Here is a 21639-nt window from a genome sequence, read left to right as displayed (position 1 = left end):
TTATTCAATAGTAACTTTGATGGTTTTCTTACAAATATATAAATGTTCAGTGCAGCAGTTACTAGCAACTATGTGTGCTGTATTTTCCATGACACCACAACTCTGGGTTGTGTTTTTAAAGGGCACTGAAATATTCCTGAAGGATAAAAGAAAAACACAGTTCAAGAACTGGCATATTTACCACTGCAAGAGCAAACCTCCTTATTGTGCCTCGTTCTCACCTGTCCCACCATCGACCCCTGGCTCATGTCCTACCTCTGACCTGGAATGCCCTCCCTCCTCACATCTGCCAAACTAGCTCACTTCCCCCCTTCAAAACCCTACTGAGAGCTCACCTCCTCCAGGAGGCCTTCCCAGACTGAGCCCCCCTTTTCCTCTGCTCCTCCTCCCCTCCCTATCGCCCCTACACTCTCCCTCTGCTCTACCCCCTTCCCCTCCCCACAGTCCCTTGTCCCTCGTGGGATTCACAGTCTCAATTTTTTTTTTTACAGGTGAAGTAACTGAGGCTCAGAGAAGTTAAGTAACTTGCCCAAGGTCACACGGCAGACAAATGGCGGAGCTGGGATTAGAACCTAGGACCTTCTGACTCCCAAGCCCATGCTCTTTCCACTTCGCCATGAAGCATACAATCCTCATAGTGTGGGAGAATTAGGTGTTTTCTACCTTGCTCAACACCAAGCCCTCCATCTCCTTGACCAATGCCGAGATGTACATTGTCACTTCAAACTCTAAATTTTGATTCGTCCACTAATAGCAACCAAAATCCTTCCATCTCCCCTTCATTGCCAGCTATATGCCCTGAAATAAATATTCTGATGAAGCTTCTTATTATGCAGCAGCATCGAAAATCTTTGAGTTGAGTCTCACCTGAACAGGGCTGAGATTAAGAGGGGAGACAAAATAACCCTAGAGACAAGGAAGTCCTGATTTCACTCATAGGCCTTCCTCTCTCTTGCCTCTCTTCATGCACTCTGATTTAAAAGAATTGAGGGGCTGTGACAGGGATGTGATTTGTATGAGAGGCATCTGTTTGGATTATGAATATGTCTGGGTGTCCTAACAAATCTATCAAAACTTCGTAGAAGGGGTTGAACTACGACCCAACATGGTGCCCCCTTCCATATGATTGACATCTGCCATTCATATGATGTAATCTGACGCCAGACTGGTGTCTGCCTTGCCTCTGTCACCCTTTCCCAGTCATGACTCTGAACGTTCCCCCCAATGCATTCCTGCAGCATCAGCCTCTCTGTCCCCAAGAGGTAAGGCAGACCTGGGGCCCCAGGGACATGGAAGGAAATGATCCATATGGGCATGATCCCTCCTAAGGAGCCAGGACAAAGTTGTTTCAGATTGTACTCACCCCCCAGTCCATTTGGAAGAAACCACATGCACATCACATGTCCACTTTCACCCTCACACCCCTTCGGCTTCCTTCTTGTCCCCTGGAGGGGCAGTATCCCTGGGGACCGGGGAATGATCTAGGTGGGCACCATCCCCCCCGAGGAGCAGGGTCACAGGACTGGGCAACTTTATAATTCAAACTCTGAAGACGATCCAGGAGGAGCTACTTTAAACCACTCGTCTATTGAATCATCTTGCAGGATTTCACCTAATTACCGTGTTGTAGTGCAAAATGTGCCATTCCATCTTGGAACCAGAATTGAGATTACAAAATTGATTTCAGGCACTTACAGAAAACCACCAGGAGGTGAGCCATCCAACCACTTCCAGTCCCTGCTGCCCTCCACTTTAAGTAGTAGTGCAATCCAGTAATCAGAAGAGAGCTGTGTTCGAATGAAATCCTGTAGGGGAACACAATCCAGGGAATTAGTGAATACTTTCTTAAGGGAGACTGATGGGAATAACAAGTCCCAGTCAGGGACACTGACCGCTCTGGGCCCATCATGAGCATCCCCACCCATCCCATTCTAATCACCCCCAGGGAGTTGGGGGGGAGGAATGAGGGAGCAGCAGGGAAGAGGGATAGAAATGGGAAAGGAGAGGAGGGTGTGTAATATAGGGAAGACCATGGTATGTAGTTAATAATAACAATAATAACAGTATTTGTTGAGTACTTACTAAGTTCCAAGCATGGTAATAAGTGCTGAGTTCATGCAAGTTAATCAGGTTGCGAATAATCCCTATCCCACAGGGGGCTACCAGTCTAAGTAGGAAGGAGAACAGGTATTGAGTCCCTATTTTGCAGATGAAGAAACTGAGGCACAGAAAAGTTAAATGAGTTGCTCCACATCACATAGAAGGCCAGCAGAGGAGCCAGGAACAAAACTTACATATTTCTAAGTGCTGACACTACCATACATGGGCCCTCCTACATCATTATATATTAACACGCACTGAAACATACACAGACACTCAAATGCACACCTATGTAAGTAGAGGAGGAACTTGTACAAAGCTGAAGAGGCACAGCAAAAAAATAAGTTCAAATGAATTGATAAGACAGGTAACATTGAAGTTGCTAACACATGGAAAGCAACAACCATTTGCAACTCTTTGTTTCTGATGACAGGTAGGATCAGGTTCAGATCAGAGAGTGGACCTGCTCTCGGCATTCTTGCACATTAATGCAAGACTAGAGACTGAAAGATCTCTGTGGACAGGGAACAGGTCTACCAACCCTGTTGTACTGTATTCTGTCAGTACAAGAAGCAACGTGGAGTAATAATAATAATAATGATATTTGTTCAAGCGCTTACTATGTGCTAAACACTGTTCTGAGCACTGGGGTTGTCCCATGTGGGGCTCACAGTTTTCATCCCCATTTTATGGATGAGGTAACTGAGGAAGAGAGAAGTGAAGTGACTTACCCAAAGTCACACAGATGACAAGTAGCGGAGCCAGGATTAGAACCCACAACCTCTGACTCCCAAACACATGCTCTTTCCATTAAGCCACAGAGCACCAGCCTGGGAGTCAGAAGATCATGGGTTCTAATCCTGCCTCTGCTGCTTGTCTGCTGTGTGGCCTTGGAAAAGCCACTTCACTTCTCTGGGCCTCAGTGACCTCATCTGTAAAATGGGGATGAAAACTGTGAGCCCTGTGCAGGGCAGGGACTGTGCTAACCCAATTTCCTTGTTTTCACCTCAGCGTTAAGTACAGTACCTACCACATAGTAAGCGCTTTAAAAAAAATCCACGTCCATAACACACAAAAGCACCTCATCATTGGTTTTAAAAAACTTAATCACCTTGTCCCCTCCAACCTCACCTCTCTCCTCCCCTAATACAACCCAGCCCACAAACTTTGTTCCTCTAATGCTAACCTTCTCACTGTACCTCCATCTCATCTATCTTGTCTGACCTCTCGCCCACATCTTACCTCCGGCCTGGAAAGACCTCCCTCCTCATATCAGACAAATAATTGCTTTCCTCCACTTCAAAACCTTAATGAAGGCACATCTCTGCCAAGAAGCCTTCCCTAAGCCCTGCTCTCCTCTTCTCCCATTCCCTTCTGCACCACTCTTTCTTATTCCTTCATTCATCTTTCCTCCCATCACCACAGCACATATGTATATATGTGTAATTTATTCATTTATTTATCTATTTATTTAAATTAATATCAGTCTCCCCCTATAGACTGTGAGCTTGTTGTGGGGAGGAATTTGTCTGTTTGTTGTCATATTGTTCTCTCCCAGGGGCTTAGTACAGTGCTTTGCACATGCTAAGTTCTCAATAAATACAATTGAATAAATGAATACTCTGCACACAGTAAGTGCTCAATAAATACCATAGATTGGGTCAAAGAGCAGCTGAGGGCTATAAGATCATGGAATTCAGTTAAAAAAAAGTTATAATAATTATGGACAAAGAGGGCAGAGAAGCAGACCTAGTATCGGAGAGGTATACAGCTGACAATTGGCGGAACCGGGATTTGAACCCATGACCTCTGACTCCAAAGCCTGTGCTCTTCCCATTGAGCCATGCTGCATGCTGCTTATTAGTAGTAACATGATTAGGTAGTAACATGATTATCCCAGCATCATCATCATCATCATCAATCGTATTTATTGAGTGCTTACTGTGTGCAGAGCACTGTACTAAGAGCTTGGGAAGTACAATTTGGCAACATTTGGCAACAATTTGGCAATGTAGGTATATCACTCATCTTTGACTGAGAATAAAATTAGTAAAATAGGATACTCAGCCTTGGTTTAGGAACCGGTCCTCTACTTAAAATATTGCTTCTTACAGGAAAATTGATTTCTACTTCCAACATATTGACTGAAGACACTGATTTCAGGAAACAATTGTGTCATAAGTCTTAGGTCATCCAGGATATACCATTTTTAATAAAAACAATAATAACTAATAATAATATTTGTTAAGCACTTACTGTGTATGCGGCACTGTACTAAGTACTGGGGTAGATACAGGATAATTAGAAAGGACACAAGTCCCTGACTTTGTTTTTTAAGATAATGCTGCTATTTAGAAATCCTAACCACGTGGGATAGTGAAGATGAAAATAATTGATGTATGACTTTCACTCCCTTTTACATTGTTTGCAGCTAATTACAATCAATAATAACATAATAGTAATCAATCGATTGTATTTATTGAACACTTACTGTATGCGGAGCACTGAATTAAGCACTTGGGAGAGTATAATAGAAAGAGTTAGCAGACACATTCCCTGCCTACACAGCATTTCAAGTCTAGAATATAAAAATTATTATATTTGTTAATCAATCAATCAATCATATTTATTTAGCACTTATGGTATGCAGAACACTGTACTGAGCACTTGGGATAGTACAATATAAGAATATGACAGACATATTCCTTGCCCACAATGAGCTTTCAGTCTAGAGAGGGAGACAGATATTAATAAAGATAAATAAATTACAGATATGTACATAAGTGTTATGGAGCTGGGAGGGAGCATGAATAAAGGGAGGAAGACAGAGCAATGCAGAAGGGAGTGGAAGTTAATTAAGTTAAGGGAGTTAAGCATTTATTATGTTAAGCATTTATTTGCTAAGCACTGAGGCAGATACAATACAATCCCAGACTGAGCCCTCTCCTTCCTCTCCCACTCCACCCTCCCCCCCCCCTTGCCTCCTTCCCCTCCCCACAGCACCTGTATATATGTTTTTACATATTTATTACTCTATTTATTTATTTTACTTGTACATATTTATTCTATTTATTTTATTTTGTTAATATGTTTTGTTTTGTTGTCCGTCTCCCCCTTCTAGACTGTGAGCCCGCTGTTGGGTAGGGATCGTCTCTATATGTTGCCAACTTGTATTTCCCAAGCGCTTAGTACAGTGCTCTGCACACAGTAAGTGCTCAATAAATACGACTGAATGAATGAAATGGAGAGTTAAATCTACTGAACACTTTTGTTGTATTTGTCCGGGAAGAAGCAGCACCAGATACAGGGAAGTAACATGACCTAGTGGAAAGAGAAAAGACCTGGGAGTTGGGAGAGCTTTTTCCACTTGCCCATTGTTTTACTTTGAGCAAGTCTTTTAATGTGCCTATGCCTCTGATTCCTTTTTTTATGGTATTCATTAAGCACTTACTATGCGTCAAACACTGTTCTAAGCACTGGGGTAGATGCGAGTCAATCAGGTGAGACATAGTCCTGTCCTACATGGGGCTCACAGTTCAAACAGGAGGAATTTACCCAATGTCCAATTACAGATGAGGCAAGTGAGGCACTGAGAAGTTAAGTGACTTGCCCAAGGTCACCACCCAGGTCCTCTGATTCCCAGAGGAATCATTCCAATTGTTGTGGCTTTAACTTTCCCATCACAGTTGTGTCCAACCCAATTATTTTGTATCTACCCAAGCACTTAGAACAGTGCTTGGCACATAGTAAGTACTTAACAGATACCATAATCATTATTATTATTATTATTATTGTTATTATTATTATTATTATTATTATTAACACCACTGTTCTCCCTGTCTCTGAAGCCTGAACCTCGGAATTATCCTTGACTCATCAACATTCTCTAACTTTCACATTCAGTCTGTCATGAAATATTGTCAGCTTTTCCTCCAGAGCCTTTCCCCAATCCATCTCTTCCACTCCATCATCATCATCATCATCATCAATCGTATTTATTGAGCGCTTACTATGTGCAGAGCACTGTACTAAGCGCTTGGGAAGTACAAATTGGCAACACATAGAGACAGTCCCTACCCAACAGTGGGCTCACAGTCTAAAAGGGGGAGACAGAGAACAAAACCAAACATACTAACAAAATAAAATAAATAGGATGGATATGTACAAGCAAAATAAATAAATAAATAAATAGAGTAATAAATATGTACAACCATATATACATATATACAGGTGCTGTGGGGAAGGGAAGGAGGTAAGATGGTGGGATGGAAAGGGGGACGAGGGGGAGAGGAAGGAAGGGGCTCAGTCAGGGAAGGCCTCCTGGAGGAGGTGAGCTCTCAGCAGGGCCTTGAAGGGAGGAAGAGAGCTCGCTTGGCGGATGGGCAGAGGGAGGGCATTCCAGGGCCGGGGGATGACGTGGGCCGGGAGTCGATGGCAGGACAGGCGAGAACGAGGTACGGTGAGGAGATTAGCGGCGGAGGAGCGGAGGGTGCGGGCTGGGCAGTAGAAGGAGAGAAGGGAGGTGAGGTAGGAGGGGGCGAGGTGATGGACAGCCTTGAAGCCCAGGGTGAGGAGTTTCTGCCTGATGCGCAGATTGATTGGTAGCCATTGGAGGTCCATCCAAACAGTCACCCACCCTAGTCACAGTGCCTGTCATAGCCTGACTAGGTTACTGAATCTTCCTCTTCAGTAGTCTCTCTCCCTGTCTTTCCCATCCCCAGCCTGTTCTTCACTCTGCTCCCCGTAAATTTTTCTATGTCATTCTACATATATCTTCCCATTCTTCCTGAACCTCCAATGGGTACCCATTCTTTTCTTTATCAAGCAGAAACACCTGATCATTATCTTTAAAGCACTTAACTAGTTTTCTCCTACCTCCTTCCCTAACAATACTCCAGCTCATACTTTTAGTTTCTCTCAAGGTAACATATTCATTGTGCCTTGTTCTCATCTCTCACATCTCTGACCTCTTCTTTACACCCTTCCTCCTATCTGGTACATGGTCATTCTTAAAATCAATCACACTACAGTTCACCCCAAACTCAGTACCCTTCTGATAGCCTGTTACTGCCACAAGACTTCCCAGATTATTTTCTTTTTCCCAAGTCATCATTCCAAATACTACCTCAACACTTGTCGCGACTGTACAGATTAATTTGCCTACTCAGTACTATTTCAGTACTATTTGAGAAGCAACATGAGAGTTTCTACCAGTCTTGGTTATGGAAGGAAGAGTCAAGCAAAGGCCTACGCATTCCATTTCTAGCTTGGGCATGGTTAGCAAGTGGAAGGCGATCTGCTACAAGTCAAAATTCACCCATGCTGGGCAGCAGCAGCACGGGAGAGAGTCGAGGGTGGAAACTCAAGTTTACAGCATGGAAGAAGGCACTGGTAAACCATTTCCACAATTTTACCAAGAAAACTCTATGGATGCACTACCAGAACAGTTGCAAATGGAGGTGGGGCATTTGGGGAGAGATATGTCCATGGAGTCACTACGGGTTGGAGACAGCTCAACAGCATGAGATAAGACAAGACAAGACAAGTAACCTATTGGATACAGCACAGAACTGGGAGTCAAAAGGACCTGTATTCTAACCCCAGCTCTGCTGTGTGACATCGGGCAAGTCATTTAACTTCTGTGTCTCAGTTATCTGTAAAATCAGGATTAAGACTCTGAGCCCCATGTGGGACAGGGACTCTGTCCCACCCAATTTACTTGTATCCACACCAGAGTTTGGTACAGTGACTGACACATAGTAAGTGCTTAAGAAATATAACAATTATTATTATTATTACTCCTTCCTCAGATATAAATTATTTTGTTACCTTAGATTGTAAATGATTTGACTGGGAGGAATGTGGCTTTGATCTCTATTGTATTCTTATATGCATTTAGTAGGGGTTCTGCAAACAGTTGTAATTGCTCAGTCAACACAATTGTTTGATTGACTGAATGAAGTCCTCAAAGAAAGAGAAAATGATATACCTGTTCATCCCTGCTTTCCAGCTTGAGGAGCTTGGCACCTAAAGAAATACAGCTGTTTTTACTTTCTTCCCAGGATTTCTTTACTTTAGAAAAATGGTAACAAGTACTTCTACAGCATCTCCATTTGTCTTTCTCTAGAAGGCAGCGATTTTCTGCAAAACAAAAGGAAATCACCAAGAGCACTCAGGATCCCTCTGCCTGTTCTGCTCTTTGTTTTTTTTTACTGTTTGTCTCATGACTAGTGGGTTGAATTGCTTTTTTGGGATGAGGAACTTCACTGCTGCCGCAGGGACAGATTGACAGATGGAAGTCGAGGTGGCCACATTTCCTGTGTTCCCTCTACCATCTGGCCCTTCAGCCAGGCCTGTTGAACTGGATCATGCTGAGCTGGAGTTTCCCCTCACCCTGTGGCCAGTGAGGAAGGAGATAGCAGATGGAACAGACTTCTTGGCTTCTCGCACCTGGTCAGGACTCACTGGGATCAACCAGAATTCCCCAAGGATAATCTTACACCCAGAGAAGCAGGATCTGTGAGAGCACTGGAAAATGGCACTATGAGTACAAGTGTGATAATGATCCTTACGACAAAATGGTTGAACATTTTAATAGATTATGAGACCATGGGTTTCATTCAGTTTCAGCACTAAGAAAAAGTACTTAAGTTATTGCTGTTACTGAATGTCTTCAAAAGTCAGAATAGATCAACTGTGCATCTATACAAGTCTCCTTCACCCCATGGAAAAGGAGAGTCATCGGCCACATAATTAGCATCAGTGAGCAGTAAATTAGACTCAGAGAAACCTGCAACTTTGTAGGCCTGGGCTTCTTCTGCGAGGTCCTGGCAACTGAAGTTCAATGTGAACTAAAGGAAAAGTTTGTATTCCTGAGGCCGTGAAGTCTCTAGACTGTAAATACACGTTGTGGGCAGGGAATGTGCATGTTTATTGTTGTACCGGACTCTCCCAGTGCTCTGCACACAGTAAATGCTCAATTAATACGATTGAATGAATGATTGAATTAATATAAATAAGATCAGGGATGATTTCCTTACTTATGACCTTACTTTGCACCTCTAACTGGGCTCTGAGACTGTCTCTCTCTTTAATGATGGCCGTCAGATTTTCCTGAATTTGATGGCATTCAGAAGAACCTTGGGAACCTGAAACACAAAGATTTGTCACCTAGAAATTCCATTCCCAACACAAAGATTTGTCACCTAGAAATTCCATTCCCAACTACTGACATTGTAGTGCCAATGGCCATCACTTTGAACCTTTGAAAAACACCCCAAATACAGGAGGACCAGGAAGAAGACTGTGGAAGCTGTGGAACTAGGCATAAAGGCCAGCTTCTTGACTGAATTATACACTAACTGGCTTGTTACCTCTATCACTGCAACAACAATAATAACTAACAGAATGAAAGCTATCTAGAGAAATGCTTTAACTGTACATAGAAGCAGTGCAGCCTAATGGAAAGAGCATGGGCCTGGGAGATAGAGGATCTGGGTTCTAATCTTGGCTCTGCCAATTGCTTGCTGTGTGACTTAGCTTCTCTGTGCCTCAGTTTTCTCAACTGTAAAATGAGGATCTACCTGTTCCCTGTCCTATTTGGACTGTGAGCCGCATGTGGGACTATGTCCAACCTAATTAACTTATACCTAACCCAGTGTTTGGAACAGAGTTTGCACAAAGTAAGCACTTTAAAAATACCATAAAAACATAGCCCCGTTCCCCCCCGCCAAAAAGTCCAGGAGGTTGGAATTATGACCACTGAAGGATATTTTTTTTCTTTAATTGTATTTGTTAAGTGCTTACTATGTGCCAGTACTGTACTAAGTGCTGGGGTAGATACAAGTTATTGAGGTTGGACATAGTTCACGTACGACATGGGACTCATAGTCTTAATTCCCATTTTACGGATGAGGTAACTGAGGTACAGAGAATTTAAGTGACTTGCCCAATGTCACACAGCAGACAAGTGGCAGAGCCTAAGTCTTTTTGACTTCTAGGCCCATGCTCTATCCATTAGGGCACACTGATTCTAGCATCATGATTCTAGGATTCAGTTTGAGCCATTCTAACATTGAAATATGTCACACTCACAGATTAGGTTGCTTGAGGTTTCCATCTGTTTACATTCTGGACCACTCTGCAGAACTGGAATACGAATGAATTATAAGATCACCAAAATATGATCGTTCGAAATGATAAAATGAGGATGCATGTTTTAATTTTCTGAGAAGATCGTAGTAGACAATATAAAATCTCTTGGAAAATTTTCTGAAGAACTCTCATAGACATTCATAACTTCTCGATATTATCGTTTCCATATTCAGCAAATCATGTAAATATCTGGGGAGGCCCTGTTGAAGGATGCTGTGGACTCTAAGGAGTCCTTTCTTTTCAGGTATTTGAAAGGCAAGAACATTTTTTCAGGTTAAACCATAACAAAGAATGTGTGATATCAATCAATGGTATTTATCAGGTGCTTACAGTGTGCATTCATTCAATTGCATTTATTGAGCGTTTACTGTGTGCATATAGATTTGTAGTTGGTTTCTACTATAAATAAAAAGTAAATATATGTAAATTTCTTCCTTTAAACAAAGTATGTTACATGGCTCTCTTCCTAATAGAATTAAGGGAAGGAGGTGACAATTAAAGTTAGCAATTAGTGGAAAGAAAGAGAGCATCTCTGGCAATAACCTACATTAATAGCTGGAATAATTACTGAGATAAATTAAGGAAAAGGCAAAGTTTACCCTTAATTCCAAAGAAGCAAGCTGTTCCCAAGAAAACCAAACAGAGAAACCCAAGAGTCACAGTCGCAATTTGCCACGGAGTCAATTTCTGTAACGCTGAGCAATGGAAAAGAGGGTAATTTACGGTTCAGCAGAGAAAGGTTCAAGTCAATATATATATATACATTTTATGGTATTTGTTAAGCACTTACTATGTGTCAAACATTGTTCTAAGCACTGAGGTAAGTTCAAGTTAATTAGGTTGGACACAGTCCCTGTTCTACATGGGCCTCACAGTCCAAGTAGGAGGGAACCGGTATGAATCTCTTCCTCCCTTCAAAGCCCTATCGAGAGCTCACCTCCTCTTGGAGGCCTTCCCAGACTGAGCCTCCTTTTTCCTCTCCTCCTCCGCTCCCCATCGCCCCCCTCCCTCCCTCTGCCCTACCCCCTTCCCCTCCCCACAGCACTTGTATATATTTGTACATATTTATTACTTTATTTTACTTGTACATATTTACTACTCTATTTATTTTATTAATGATGTGTACATAGCTATAATTCTATTTATTCTGATGGCTTTGACCCCTGTCTACTTGTTTTGTTTTGTTGTCTGTCTCCCGCTTCTAGACTGTGAGCCCCTTGTTGGGTAGGGACCATCTCTATATGTTGCCGACTTGTTCTTCCCAAGAGTACAGTCCTCTGCACACAGTAAGCGCTCAATAAATACGATTGAATGAATCGAATAATTATTCGCAATAATAGAAACAATAATTTTAATAATTGTGGTATTTGTTAGGCACTTACAATGTGCTAAGTACTGTGGGTAGACAGTCCCTATTCCTCATGGGTCTCACAAGTCTGAGTTTCTTGTCTTGTCTTACACCGTTGAGTCATTTCTAACCCATAAAGACACCACGGACACATCTCCCCAGAACGCCCCTCTCTCCATCTGCAATCATTGTGGTAATGGATCCATAGAGTTTTCTTGGTAAAAATACAGAATATTTTACCATTTCCTCCCGCTCAGTAAACTTGAGTCTCTGCCCTTGACTCTCTGCCACGCCACTGCTGCCCAGCAAGGTGAGTTTTGACTTGTCACCGATTGCCTTCCACTTGCTAATCACTGCCCAATCTAGGAATGGAATGGGTAGGCCTCTGCTTGATGCTCCCTCCTGTAGCCAAGACTGGTAGAGTACTGGAATCTCTCCAGGTGCTACCCTGGGAGGAGAGTCTAAGTTTACTCCACAGTAACACAACGGACCACACCAAATAAGAAGAAATTTGTCAGGTTCTTTCCTTGTCACTGACCACTCCTCATCACTGACCAAGTAAAGCAAAGCTGAGTACTAGGTCCAGTCTTCTTCAATTTGTTAATCAATGAATCAGTAGTATTCCTCGATCCCCTCCAGTCTGGCTTCCGTCCCCTACATTCCACGGAAACTGCCCTCTCAAAGGTCACCAATGACCTCCTACTTGCCAAATCCAATGGCTCATACTCTATCCTAATCCTCCTCGACCTCTCAGCTGCCTTCGACACTGTGGACCACCCCCTTCTCCTCAACATGCTATCCGACCTTGGCTTCACAACGCTATCCGACCTTGGCTTCACAGACTCCGTCCTCTCCTGGTTCTCCTCTTATCTCTCTGGTCGTTCATTCTCAGTCTCTTTTGCAGGCTCCCCCTCCCCCTCCCATCCCCTTACTGTGGGGGTTCTCCAAGGTTCAGTGCTTGGTCCCCTTCTGTTCTCGATCTACACGCACTCCCTTGGTGACCTCATTCGCTCCCATGGCTTCAACTATCATCTCTGCGCTGATGACACCCAAATCTACATCTCTGCCCCTGCTCTCTCCCCCTCTCTCCAGGCTCGTATCTCCTCCTGCCTTCAGGACATCTCCATCTGGATGTCTGCCCGCTACCTAAAACTCAACATGTCCAAGACTGAACTCCTTGTCTTCCCTCCCAAACCCTGCCCTCTCCCGGACTTTCCCATCTCTGTTGACGGCACTACCATCCTTCCCATCTCACAAGCCCGCAAACTTGGTGTCATCCTCGACTCCGCTCTCTCATTCACCCCTCACATCCAAGCCGTCACCAAAACCTGCCGATCTCAGCTCCGCAACATTGCCAAGATCCGCCCTTTCCTCTCCATCCATACCGCTACCCTGCTCGTTCAAGCTCTCATCCTATCCCGTCTGGACTACTGCATCAGCCTTCTCTCTGATCTCCCATCCTCATGTCTCTCCCCACTTCAATCCATACTTCATGCTGCTGCCCAGATTGTCTTTGTCCAGAAACGCTCTGGGCATGTTACTACCCTCCTCAAAAATCTCCAGTGGCTACCAATCAAATCTGCACATCAGGCAGAAACTCCTCACCCTGGGCTTCAAGGCTGTCCATCACCTCGCCCTCTCCTACCTCACCTCCCTTCTCTCCTTCTACAGCCCAGCCCACACCCTCCGCTCCTCTGCCGCTAATCTTCTCACCGTGCCTCGTTCTCGCCTGTCCCGCCATCGACCCCCGGCCCACGTCATCCCCCGGGCCTGGAATGTCCTCCCTCTGCCCATCCGCCAAGCTATCTCTCTTCCTCCCTTCAAGGCCCTACTGAGAGCTCACCTCCTCCAGGAGGCCTTCCCAGACTGAGCCCCTTCCTTCCTCTCCCCCTTGTCCCCCTCTCTATCCCATCTGCCTTACCTCCTTCCCTTCCCCACAGCACCTGTATATGTGTATATATGTTTGTACATATTTATTACTCTATTTATTTATTTATTTATTTATTTTACTTGTACATATCTATTCTATTTATTTTATTTTGTTAGTATGTTTGGTTTTGTTCTCTGTCTCCCCCTTTTAGACTGTGAGCCCACTGTTGGGTAGGGACTGTCTCTATATGTTGCCAACTTGTACTTCCCAAGCTCTTAGTACAGTGCTCTGCACACAGTAAGCGCTCAATAAATACGATTGATTGATTGATTGATAGTATTTATTTAGCCCTCACTCACTTCTAAATAAATCCTGGACTTGAGAGAGTACGAAGACTAAGAGAGACTAAGACACTTTATCTTCCTTCAAGGAACTTCTAAACTAGGTAGGAGAGATGGAACTGAAATTACAAATGGGGAAAGTAAACTTGATCTATTTTGTAAGTACCGTATAAGAGAGGAGTGATGTGACTCCCTAAGTGCTTAGTGAATAAGAACCCAAGTGCTTAGAAGATGCAGAAGAGGGGAATTAGGGTTAGAAGATAAGTGATTACTCAGGAAAGCCTTCCCAGGGGAGAAGTAATTTTAGTAGAGCCCGGAAGATGGGGAGAATAGTCATCATTGGGATTTAAAGAGTTAAGAGAGTTTCAGGAAGGAGGAAGAGCGAGAGCAAGGGCTTCACGATAAGAGGGATGTGATCAAAGCCCAGTGAGTAGATTGAAATTAATAATAATTATAGCATCTGTTAAGCGCTTACTATGTTCCAGGCACCATACTAAGTGCTGGGGTGGATACAAGCTAATTGGGTTGGATACAGTCCCTGTCCCACGTAGAGCTCACAGTCTCAATCCCCATTTTACAGGTGATGGAACTGAGGCCCGTAGAAGTGAAGTAACTTGCCCGGGGTCACACAGCAGACAAGCAGAGGAGCCCGGGATCAGAGCCCATGACATGGTCTGTGAACTACACCATGCTGTTCCCTTAGAGAACCAAAGTGTATGAATGCAGATCAAGTGACTGAGAATGATTGAATGAAACACTCCAATTCAGTCATGCTTGCAAATCCAAGGAAGAATCTGGAAGATGATATCAAAATACACTGCTGCTCCTTCAGAAAACACTTTCAACTCCTCAAGCTTAAAGTGTCATCAAAAGAATCTCTCCTGCAAGAGCCCTTCTATGCTAATGACTGCGCTGTGGAAGAGCACGCATGAGAAGAAACGTTATGATGAATTGTTTCTTAGCCTTGGCAATTGATTGATTACTCCAAAAACGATTGAGATTTATCTCAGGTCATGCCACAGAATCCTTTCCCATGTCCTCCCTCTGGGCTAGAACTCCCTAGCTTTTCGTATATTACAGACTACCACTCTCCCCCTCTTCAAAGCCATATTAAAATCACATCTCCAAGAAGCCTTCTCCAATTTAACTCCTCACTGCCGTTACCCACCCTTCCTTCTATATTGCCTCTACACTTGGATCTGTACCCTTTAAGTACTTGATATTCAGTCCCTCCTTCACTTTGCAGCACTTATACAAGAAAAGCAGCGTGGCTTAGTGGAAAGACCATGGGCTTGCGAGTCAGAGGTCATGGGTTCGAATCCCAGCTCTGTCACTTGTCAGCTGTGTGACTTTGGGCAAATCACTTAACTTCTCTGTGCCTCAGTTACCTCATCTGCAAAATGGGGATTAAGACTGTGAGCCCCACCTGGGACAGCCTGATAACCTTGTATCTCTCCCAGAGCTTAGACCAGTGCTTGGCACTGCTCTTAGCTCTTACTAAATAACATTATTATTATTATCCTTATACTCTGCTATTTCCCTTATCTGTATAGGAATTTAATGTCTTAAATTCCTAATGAATTAGGAAGAATAATAATAAATAATAATAATTCCTAATTAATTAAATTCTTAGTTTAATGGAATTATTTTATTATTTCATTTATTAATATATGTCATTAATTATTGGTTATTGATTACAATTAATTATATATTATTATTTATTAATAATAATACATCATAATTGCTAATAAATTAAACTCTTAAATGTCTAGACCATTCATTCCTTAAAAGCAAGTTTTGTGTCTACCAACTCTATTATATTGTATTCTCCCAAACACTTGGTACAGTATTTATGGCACATAATAATCAATCAATCATGGTATTTATTGAGTGCCTACTGTGTTCAAAGCACTTTACTAAGTGCTTGGGAGAATACGAAACAACAGAGTACAGAGTGGGTAGACATGTTCTTGGGTCACAAAAAGTTTACACTCAGAAAGTGTAATTGATTGATTGATTGATTGTACTAGGCTGCAATGGCAAACTACACACATCCCAAGATCAACGTCAATAGGTCCTGTTAAATGCTGCCTTCAAAAGCATATTGTCAAATGACACAGGAATAGATACAGAAGCCCAATATGGGATAAATTGGATTAGTGTGTCTGGTTTCAGTATGAGTTCAACAGGAATCACGTCATCTCTTTGTGGAAAGAGCACGGTCTTGGGAGTCAGAGGTCGTGGGTTCTAATCCCGGCTCTGCCACTTATCAGCTGTGTGACTTGAGGCAAGTCACTTAACTTCTCTGTGCCTCCGTTACCTCATCTGTAAAATGGGGATTAAGACTGTGAGCCCCACGTAGGACAACTTGATAACCTTGTATCTACCCCAGTGCTTAGAACAGTGCTTGACACATAGTAAGCGCTTAACAAATACCATCATTATTATTATTATCTCTCAGTGACTGAAAAATTGAGTATCCACTTGAATGAATTCGCAATAGAGGTCATCTCAGCCCAGAAATTCCTCTCCAACAGAGCCCTGACTTCCCTTTCTCTGTCTCCAAACCCTGATCTCAGCCCTGTTTCCTACTCTTCCTGTATCTCCACCTTAGTCTATATAATTCCTTTAAATTTTCATTTAATTAATCTACAACTAATTCACACATATGCACACGCACATCCACACAGAGATAAAACTATCAGTAACATATCTTTCTCATTCCAGACAGCTAGGGAAGCGTCATGGCCTAATGGTGAGATCACAGGCCTGAAAGTCAGAGGACCCGGGTTCTAATCCTGGCTGTGCCACTTGCCTGCTTTGGGACCTTGGGCAAGTCACTTCATTTCCATAGGCCTCAGTTGCCTCAACTGCAAAATGGGGATTTAATACCTGTTCTCCCTCCTACTTAGACTGTGACCCCAGGGACCGAGTCCAGCCTAATTAACTGGTAACTACCTTGGTGCTTAGAACAGTGCTTGAGTAAATGCTTAACAAACATTAGCTATAGTCTGAAACCATGAGCAGGACATGCTCTATACATCTAATCCTAGCCAGTATTCAGGGGAAATAATTACAAACACAACTTTTATTTGCCTGGGTACAAATATTCCTGTGTCATCTCCCTTTCCTTGTTCTGTGTCCCAGGATGGGTGGCATTGCTTTGTTGAGCCACACAGCAGCACAATCAGTTGCTCTGGATGGCAGTTCCATGACAAAGACCATGAAATGGGTAATAGCTGGGAAGACTCCTTCACTCAACCCAACACTGGCTTGTAAAGAAGACATTGGCCATTTCCAATAGCCCCTACCTTTAGCCACAGCATTTCCAGAGGATGTACTTCTGACTTGCAGCGGAGGAAAGATTATATTTCCATATATCTTATTCTTCACTCTGCGTTCTAAGGATTAAGAGAGTCATTTCACCGATTAATTTTGTGCATGACATATCTATATCCTCCTTTGCCTACTTTTTTGCAATGAAACACTAGGCCCAGGTGGAAATGTGATTGAAATGCCCTTCAGTCCCACACTGTGTGCCCCCCAAATAGTTTTGGGTTATGCTAAGGTGTTTGTTCCGTATAAAGGCTGGATATTTGATGTCCTGTGTGAAGCTTTGTGACTATAAGAATTGCTTCAAGGCTAGTGAGAGGACTGTATTCCAGGACCACAATCAATTAATCAACCAATCAATGGTATTTATTGATGCTTACCGGGTGCACAGCACTGATTTAAGTAGCATACAATACAGTTGGTTAGTCGCAAGTTCTACCCCCAAAGAGCTTACGGTCTAGAAGGGGAGGCAGACGTTACAATAAATCACGGAGAGGGTAAAGAGTTGGGTATAAGCTTACGTACAGAAGTGTTGAGGGGCTGGGGGAAGAGAGAATATCAAGTGTCTTAGGGATTCAGATCTGAGTACATAGACAACCAGAAGGGAGGGCAAATTGGAGGGAGGGAAATAAGGAATTGTTCAGGGAAGGTTTCTTTGTGGAGATGTATTTTTTCTAGGGTTTTGAAGATGAGGAGAAAACTGGTCATTCCGATATGAAGGGGTAAGGAGCTCCTGGCCAGAGAGAGGTTGTGGGCAAGGGGCCAGCGGCAAGAAAGATGAGCTCATGGTACAGCAAATAGGTTGGTGTAGAGGAGTGAAGTGTGTGGACCTCATTTTTGGAAACCTCCTAGCTCATGAGATCAATAGGTTTTTAAATGGAAAAATGGTAAAAAAAAAAAAAAAAAGAGACCAAATGAGCAAGTAAACCTTAGGTTCAAGATTTTGGAAAGAAGGCATACCTTGTGTCTGGTCATCTTGACTATTTTTTCCACAGGATTGTGGCTTAAATCCAGAATAAATCCTATTTTCCATTGTCACTGTATAGAGTATACAGAAGATAGTTATTTTTACAATCACATAGTGAATTAACTGCAGCAACAGCATTTATAGAGCACTGTAATAAGTTTTAGGGAGCGTACAATAGAAGTAAAGGATGCCATCCTTACCCACAAGGAATATACAGTGTCATAGTGGAGGCAAGTGCCCAGAAATGGCAAAATATGCATTAGAAAAAAGAATAAAGGATAAGATATGAATGACAAATAAAAGTAAGCAAATAAATAGAGTGAATAAAGAGTATTAAATAATAAATTTCTGCTTGCTCGATGTAGATTTGAAGATACTGCAGTCCGGAAAAGGAATATCTGGGTGGGATTGAAAATCAGGAAACAATGTTGATGGAGTTTATATTCCTAACCCATAAAAATAAGACCTGAAAAATCCAAGAAATAAATATTACTGAATCAGTCCAATAGTCCATGAAGATCAGTATTTGATGTCTGACAATGGAAAAACACAGTCCTTGAAAGGTTACAATGGTGGTTGCCCTCCTAAACACGAAACCTCATAGTTAAAGTTGGGCTTTCTAACTTTTCCTTCCAATCACCCCTTATGGATGTCACACTCATGAATGCAACAAAATGCTCTAGAGCCTATTACTCTCAAATTTGAATGGAGTGAGCGATCATGAGCAAAAAAATTATTATTTGTCCACATCTTCCATGATTTTTAAGCTCAATTGTGTTCCCTTTTTCTTTCTCGACTAGTCTGACTATTTGCATTCAATCTCCTCTGAACCTTTATCTTCTCTCCGTCATTGTGGTTCTCCTTCTCTAGACTCTCTCCATCTCTGCTACTTCCTTCCAGTGGCCATTGGTACAGTTATGCTGTGGTTCTATATAATGGCAAGCATCAGTGTCCACTTTTGGATGGGGGAGAATTTAGGGCAGACCATTGTAGGGATAAATCATTAGGGTAGCATATCAAGAGATGAGCTTTGTGGGGACAAAGGAGGAAAAGAGGAGGAGGGAGAGGGGTGATGAGGAGTAGGAGGAGGAGAAGAAGGGGAAGAGGAAATATTTAGAAATAGAGGAGGGTGACAGAAAAAGAGGAGGAGAGAATGAAAGGATATAAAGAAAAGAGGGGGAAAGGAAAGGAATTTCTTCCCATATCGATTTCTTGGTGAACCACCTGTCCCAGAATACAATCTATCAATGGTATTTAATTGAGCACTTACTGTATGCAGAGCACTGTACTAAATACTGGCGAGAAGATTTAGATAGTACTGCTGATTGTGTTACCCCCTACATGCAGGCCCAAAGTCCCATCAATCTACCCATCCATCCAATTCCTAGTGAGTGTAACCCATCAGCACTGAATCAAATTATTTTTTCTCATTTCACCAAGTCTCAGAGATGTCATTCATCCATTCATTCATTCATTCAATCGTATTTATTGAGCGCTTACTGTGTGCAGAGCACTGTACTAAGTGCTTGGGAAGTACAATGCTCACTAGTGCCCAGAATTCCAATTTGCCCATTTAATATTTAGACTTCAACATTAATGTTGAAACATTTATACATTCTGACTTTATATTTTTCCAATTTCCATATCTTCCATTTCATTCAATTGAATTTATAAATGCTTACTGCATACAGAGCACTGTACTTAGCTCTTGGAAGAGTACAATATAACAATAAACAGACACATTCCCTGCCCACAGTAAGCTTACAGTCTAGAAGATGAGTTTACAGTCTAGAGGATGTGCTTACAGTCAGTTTCCACATTTAATAAAGAGTCCAAATTACCTCCTACCTAAGGTAGGTAAGATCCCTACCTTATCAACCTCACTACCTCCAGAACCCTCCCCCTCTGATTTGAGCTCAACTCCAAGAAATGTTCTGAAGATAGAACCTGGAGAGCAGTCAGGAATCAAAAGTGAATTATACCTCTGCTCTTTTCACTTGTGAGGCTTTCAGAGCTGTTCATTCTTTGAATGGGACTCTTAGGGAAGTCATCTGAAGCCATCTCCTGAATATTTATTTCTGTAAAGTTCATAGAAGAGAAATGAATTCAGCCAGATTGCAAGGAGATGGGGTGTGGATGTTACAACTGAAAATGGAGTTCTCTAGAGGGTGAGGGCAATGACACATCCGGAGTTTTGGAGGAACTGGATCACAGAGTCAAGTGAGCAGAAGCCATGAAAAGTAGTGATGATGGCAAAGAGAATTCCAATTCTTCTCCAGAGGGATTTCTTTGGTCAGGACTCTTCTCCCATCCAGTCTGAAGGATAGCTAACTATCCAGGTTTTTTGGTGAGGCAGAGGAGACAGCTTTCAAAGGTTGGGGAGAATGAGAAGTGGTTCCCTTCTCATTTCCTTATCCTTGCCTCAAGACAAGGAGACATGAGAGTAATGAGGACCTTTGGCCCTAGTACCTTAGGGACGACTTCTGGGAAATAGACATTGGAAGCTGGAGAGTCTGGCTTGAAAGAATCAAAGCTATCAAACTGGTAAGAAAAAATATACTCTGCAATAGGCAAGTTACTTTTAAGAGGCTAGTTTGAATCAGTCAATCAGTCACTCAATGGTATGTATTGAGTGTTTACTACATAGAAGGCACTGTTCTAAGTTCTTGGGAGAATACAACAGAATTATTAGTTTGAATCTCATTGAATACAAATGGGAGAGTTGCCTGAGGTAAGCTCATCACTTATTAAACAAAAATGAAAGCACCCAGTGCTTCATGGCACCCAAGACCGAACATTCTGTTTCTATCAAAAATAATAATAAAAGTCATTATTGTTATTTTGGTATTCATTAAGCATGATGTGGCAAGCACTTTTCTAAGTGCTGGGGTAGATAAAAGTTAATTAGATCAGACACAGTCCCTTCCCACAAGGGGTCACAGTCTAGGTAAGAGGGAGAACAGTAATTGAAGCTTCATTTTAAGGATGAGGAATACGAGGAACAGAGAATTTAAGTGACTTGCCCGAGGTCACACAGCAGGCAAGTGGCAGAAGCTGAATTAGAACCCAGATCCTCCAACTCCCAAGCCAGTATTCTTTCCACTAAACCACACAGCTTCTCCACAAGAGAAACAAGAGATTTGCCACCACTTAGTTGTCTTTGCCCTTTGTTTTTTAGTTTGAGATGAAATGTTTTGTTTCAACCCATCTGGACCTCTAGGCTTTAGTCATGCGACTGTTCTCTGTGTCCCACACATAAAAAAGTGTGTCTCTGGAGACCCGATGGCTCTGAGCTTCATTCCCCCTTTTCCTGTTGGGATCCCTGAATCATGGGAGATCTTTAAGGACCACTCCCCTCTCAGGGCAGATGTGATGAGGGAGGATACAGCTGTGGTGTGGTAAAACCCAAAGTGTGATCTAGTAGTCTGGGCCCCTGGCTTCTAAGGAAGTTCTGGAGCAGAGCAAAGATATCTGACTCCATGAATATTACCCTGGCTTGCAGGATACTTTGCCTGCAAACGTTAGT

The 21639-nt window shown here is 42.6% G+C and overlaps 1 protein-coding gene across 1 annotated transcript; it reads right to left on the bottom strand.

Moving 5' to 3' along the window:
- Nucleotides 1-20174, bottom strand: LOC119939048 (natural killer cells antigen CD94-like). Its single transcript, XM_038758819.1, has 6 exons — nucleotides 20096-20174; nucleotides 18107-18184; nucleotides 9153-9248; nucleotides 8090-8241; nucleotides 1696-1805; nucleotides 1-136 (listed from the first exon to the last, which is right to left on the bottom strand). The coding sequence occupies exons 1-6, from the start codon at nucleotides 20172-20174 to the stop codon at nucleotides 1-3; spliced, it is 651 nt and encodes a 216-aa protein (XP_038614747.1).
- Nucleotides 20175-21639: the final 1465 nt, after the last annotated feature.

Source organism: Tachyglossus aculeatus, chromosome 17 (genome assembly GCF_015852505.1).
Source record: "Tachyglossus aculeatus isolate mTacAcu1 chromosome 17, mTacAcu1.pri, whole genome shotgun sequence".
NCBI classification, from domain to species: domain Eukaryota; kingdom Metazoa; phylum Chordata; class Mammalia; order Monotremata; family Tachyglossidae; genus Tachyglossus; species Tachyglossus aculeatus.
This window is presented reverse-complemented; position numbering and strand designations above follow the sequence as displayed.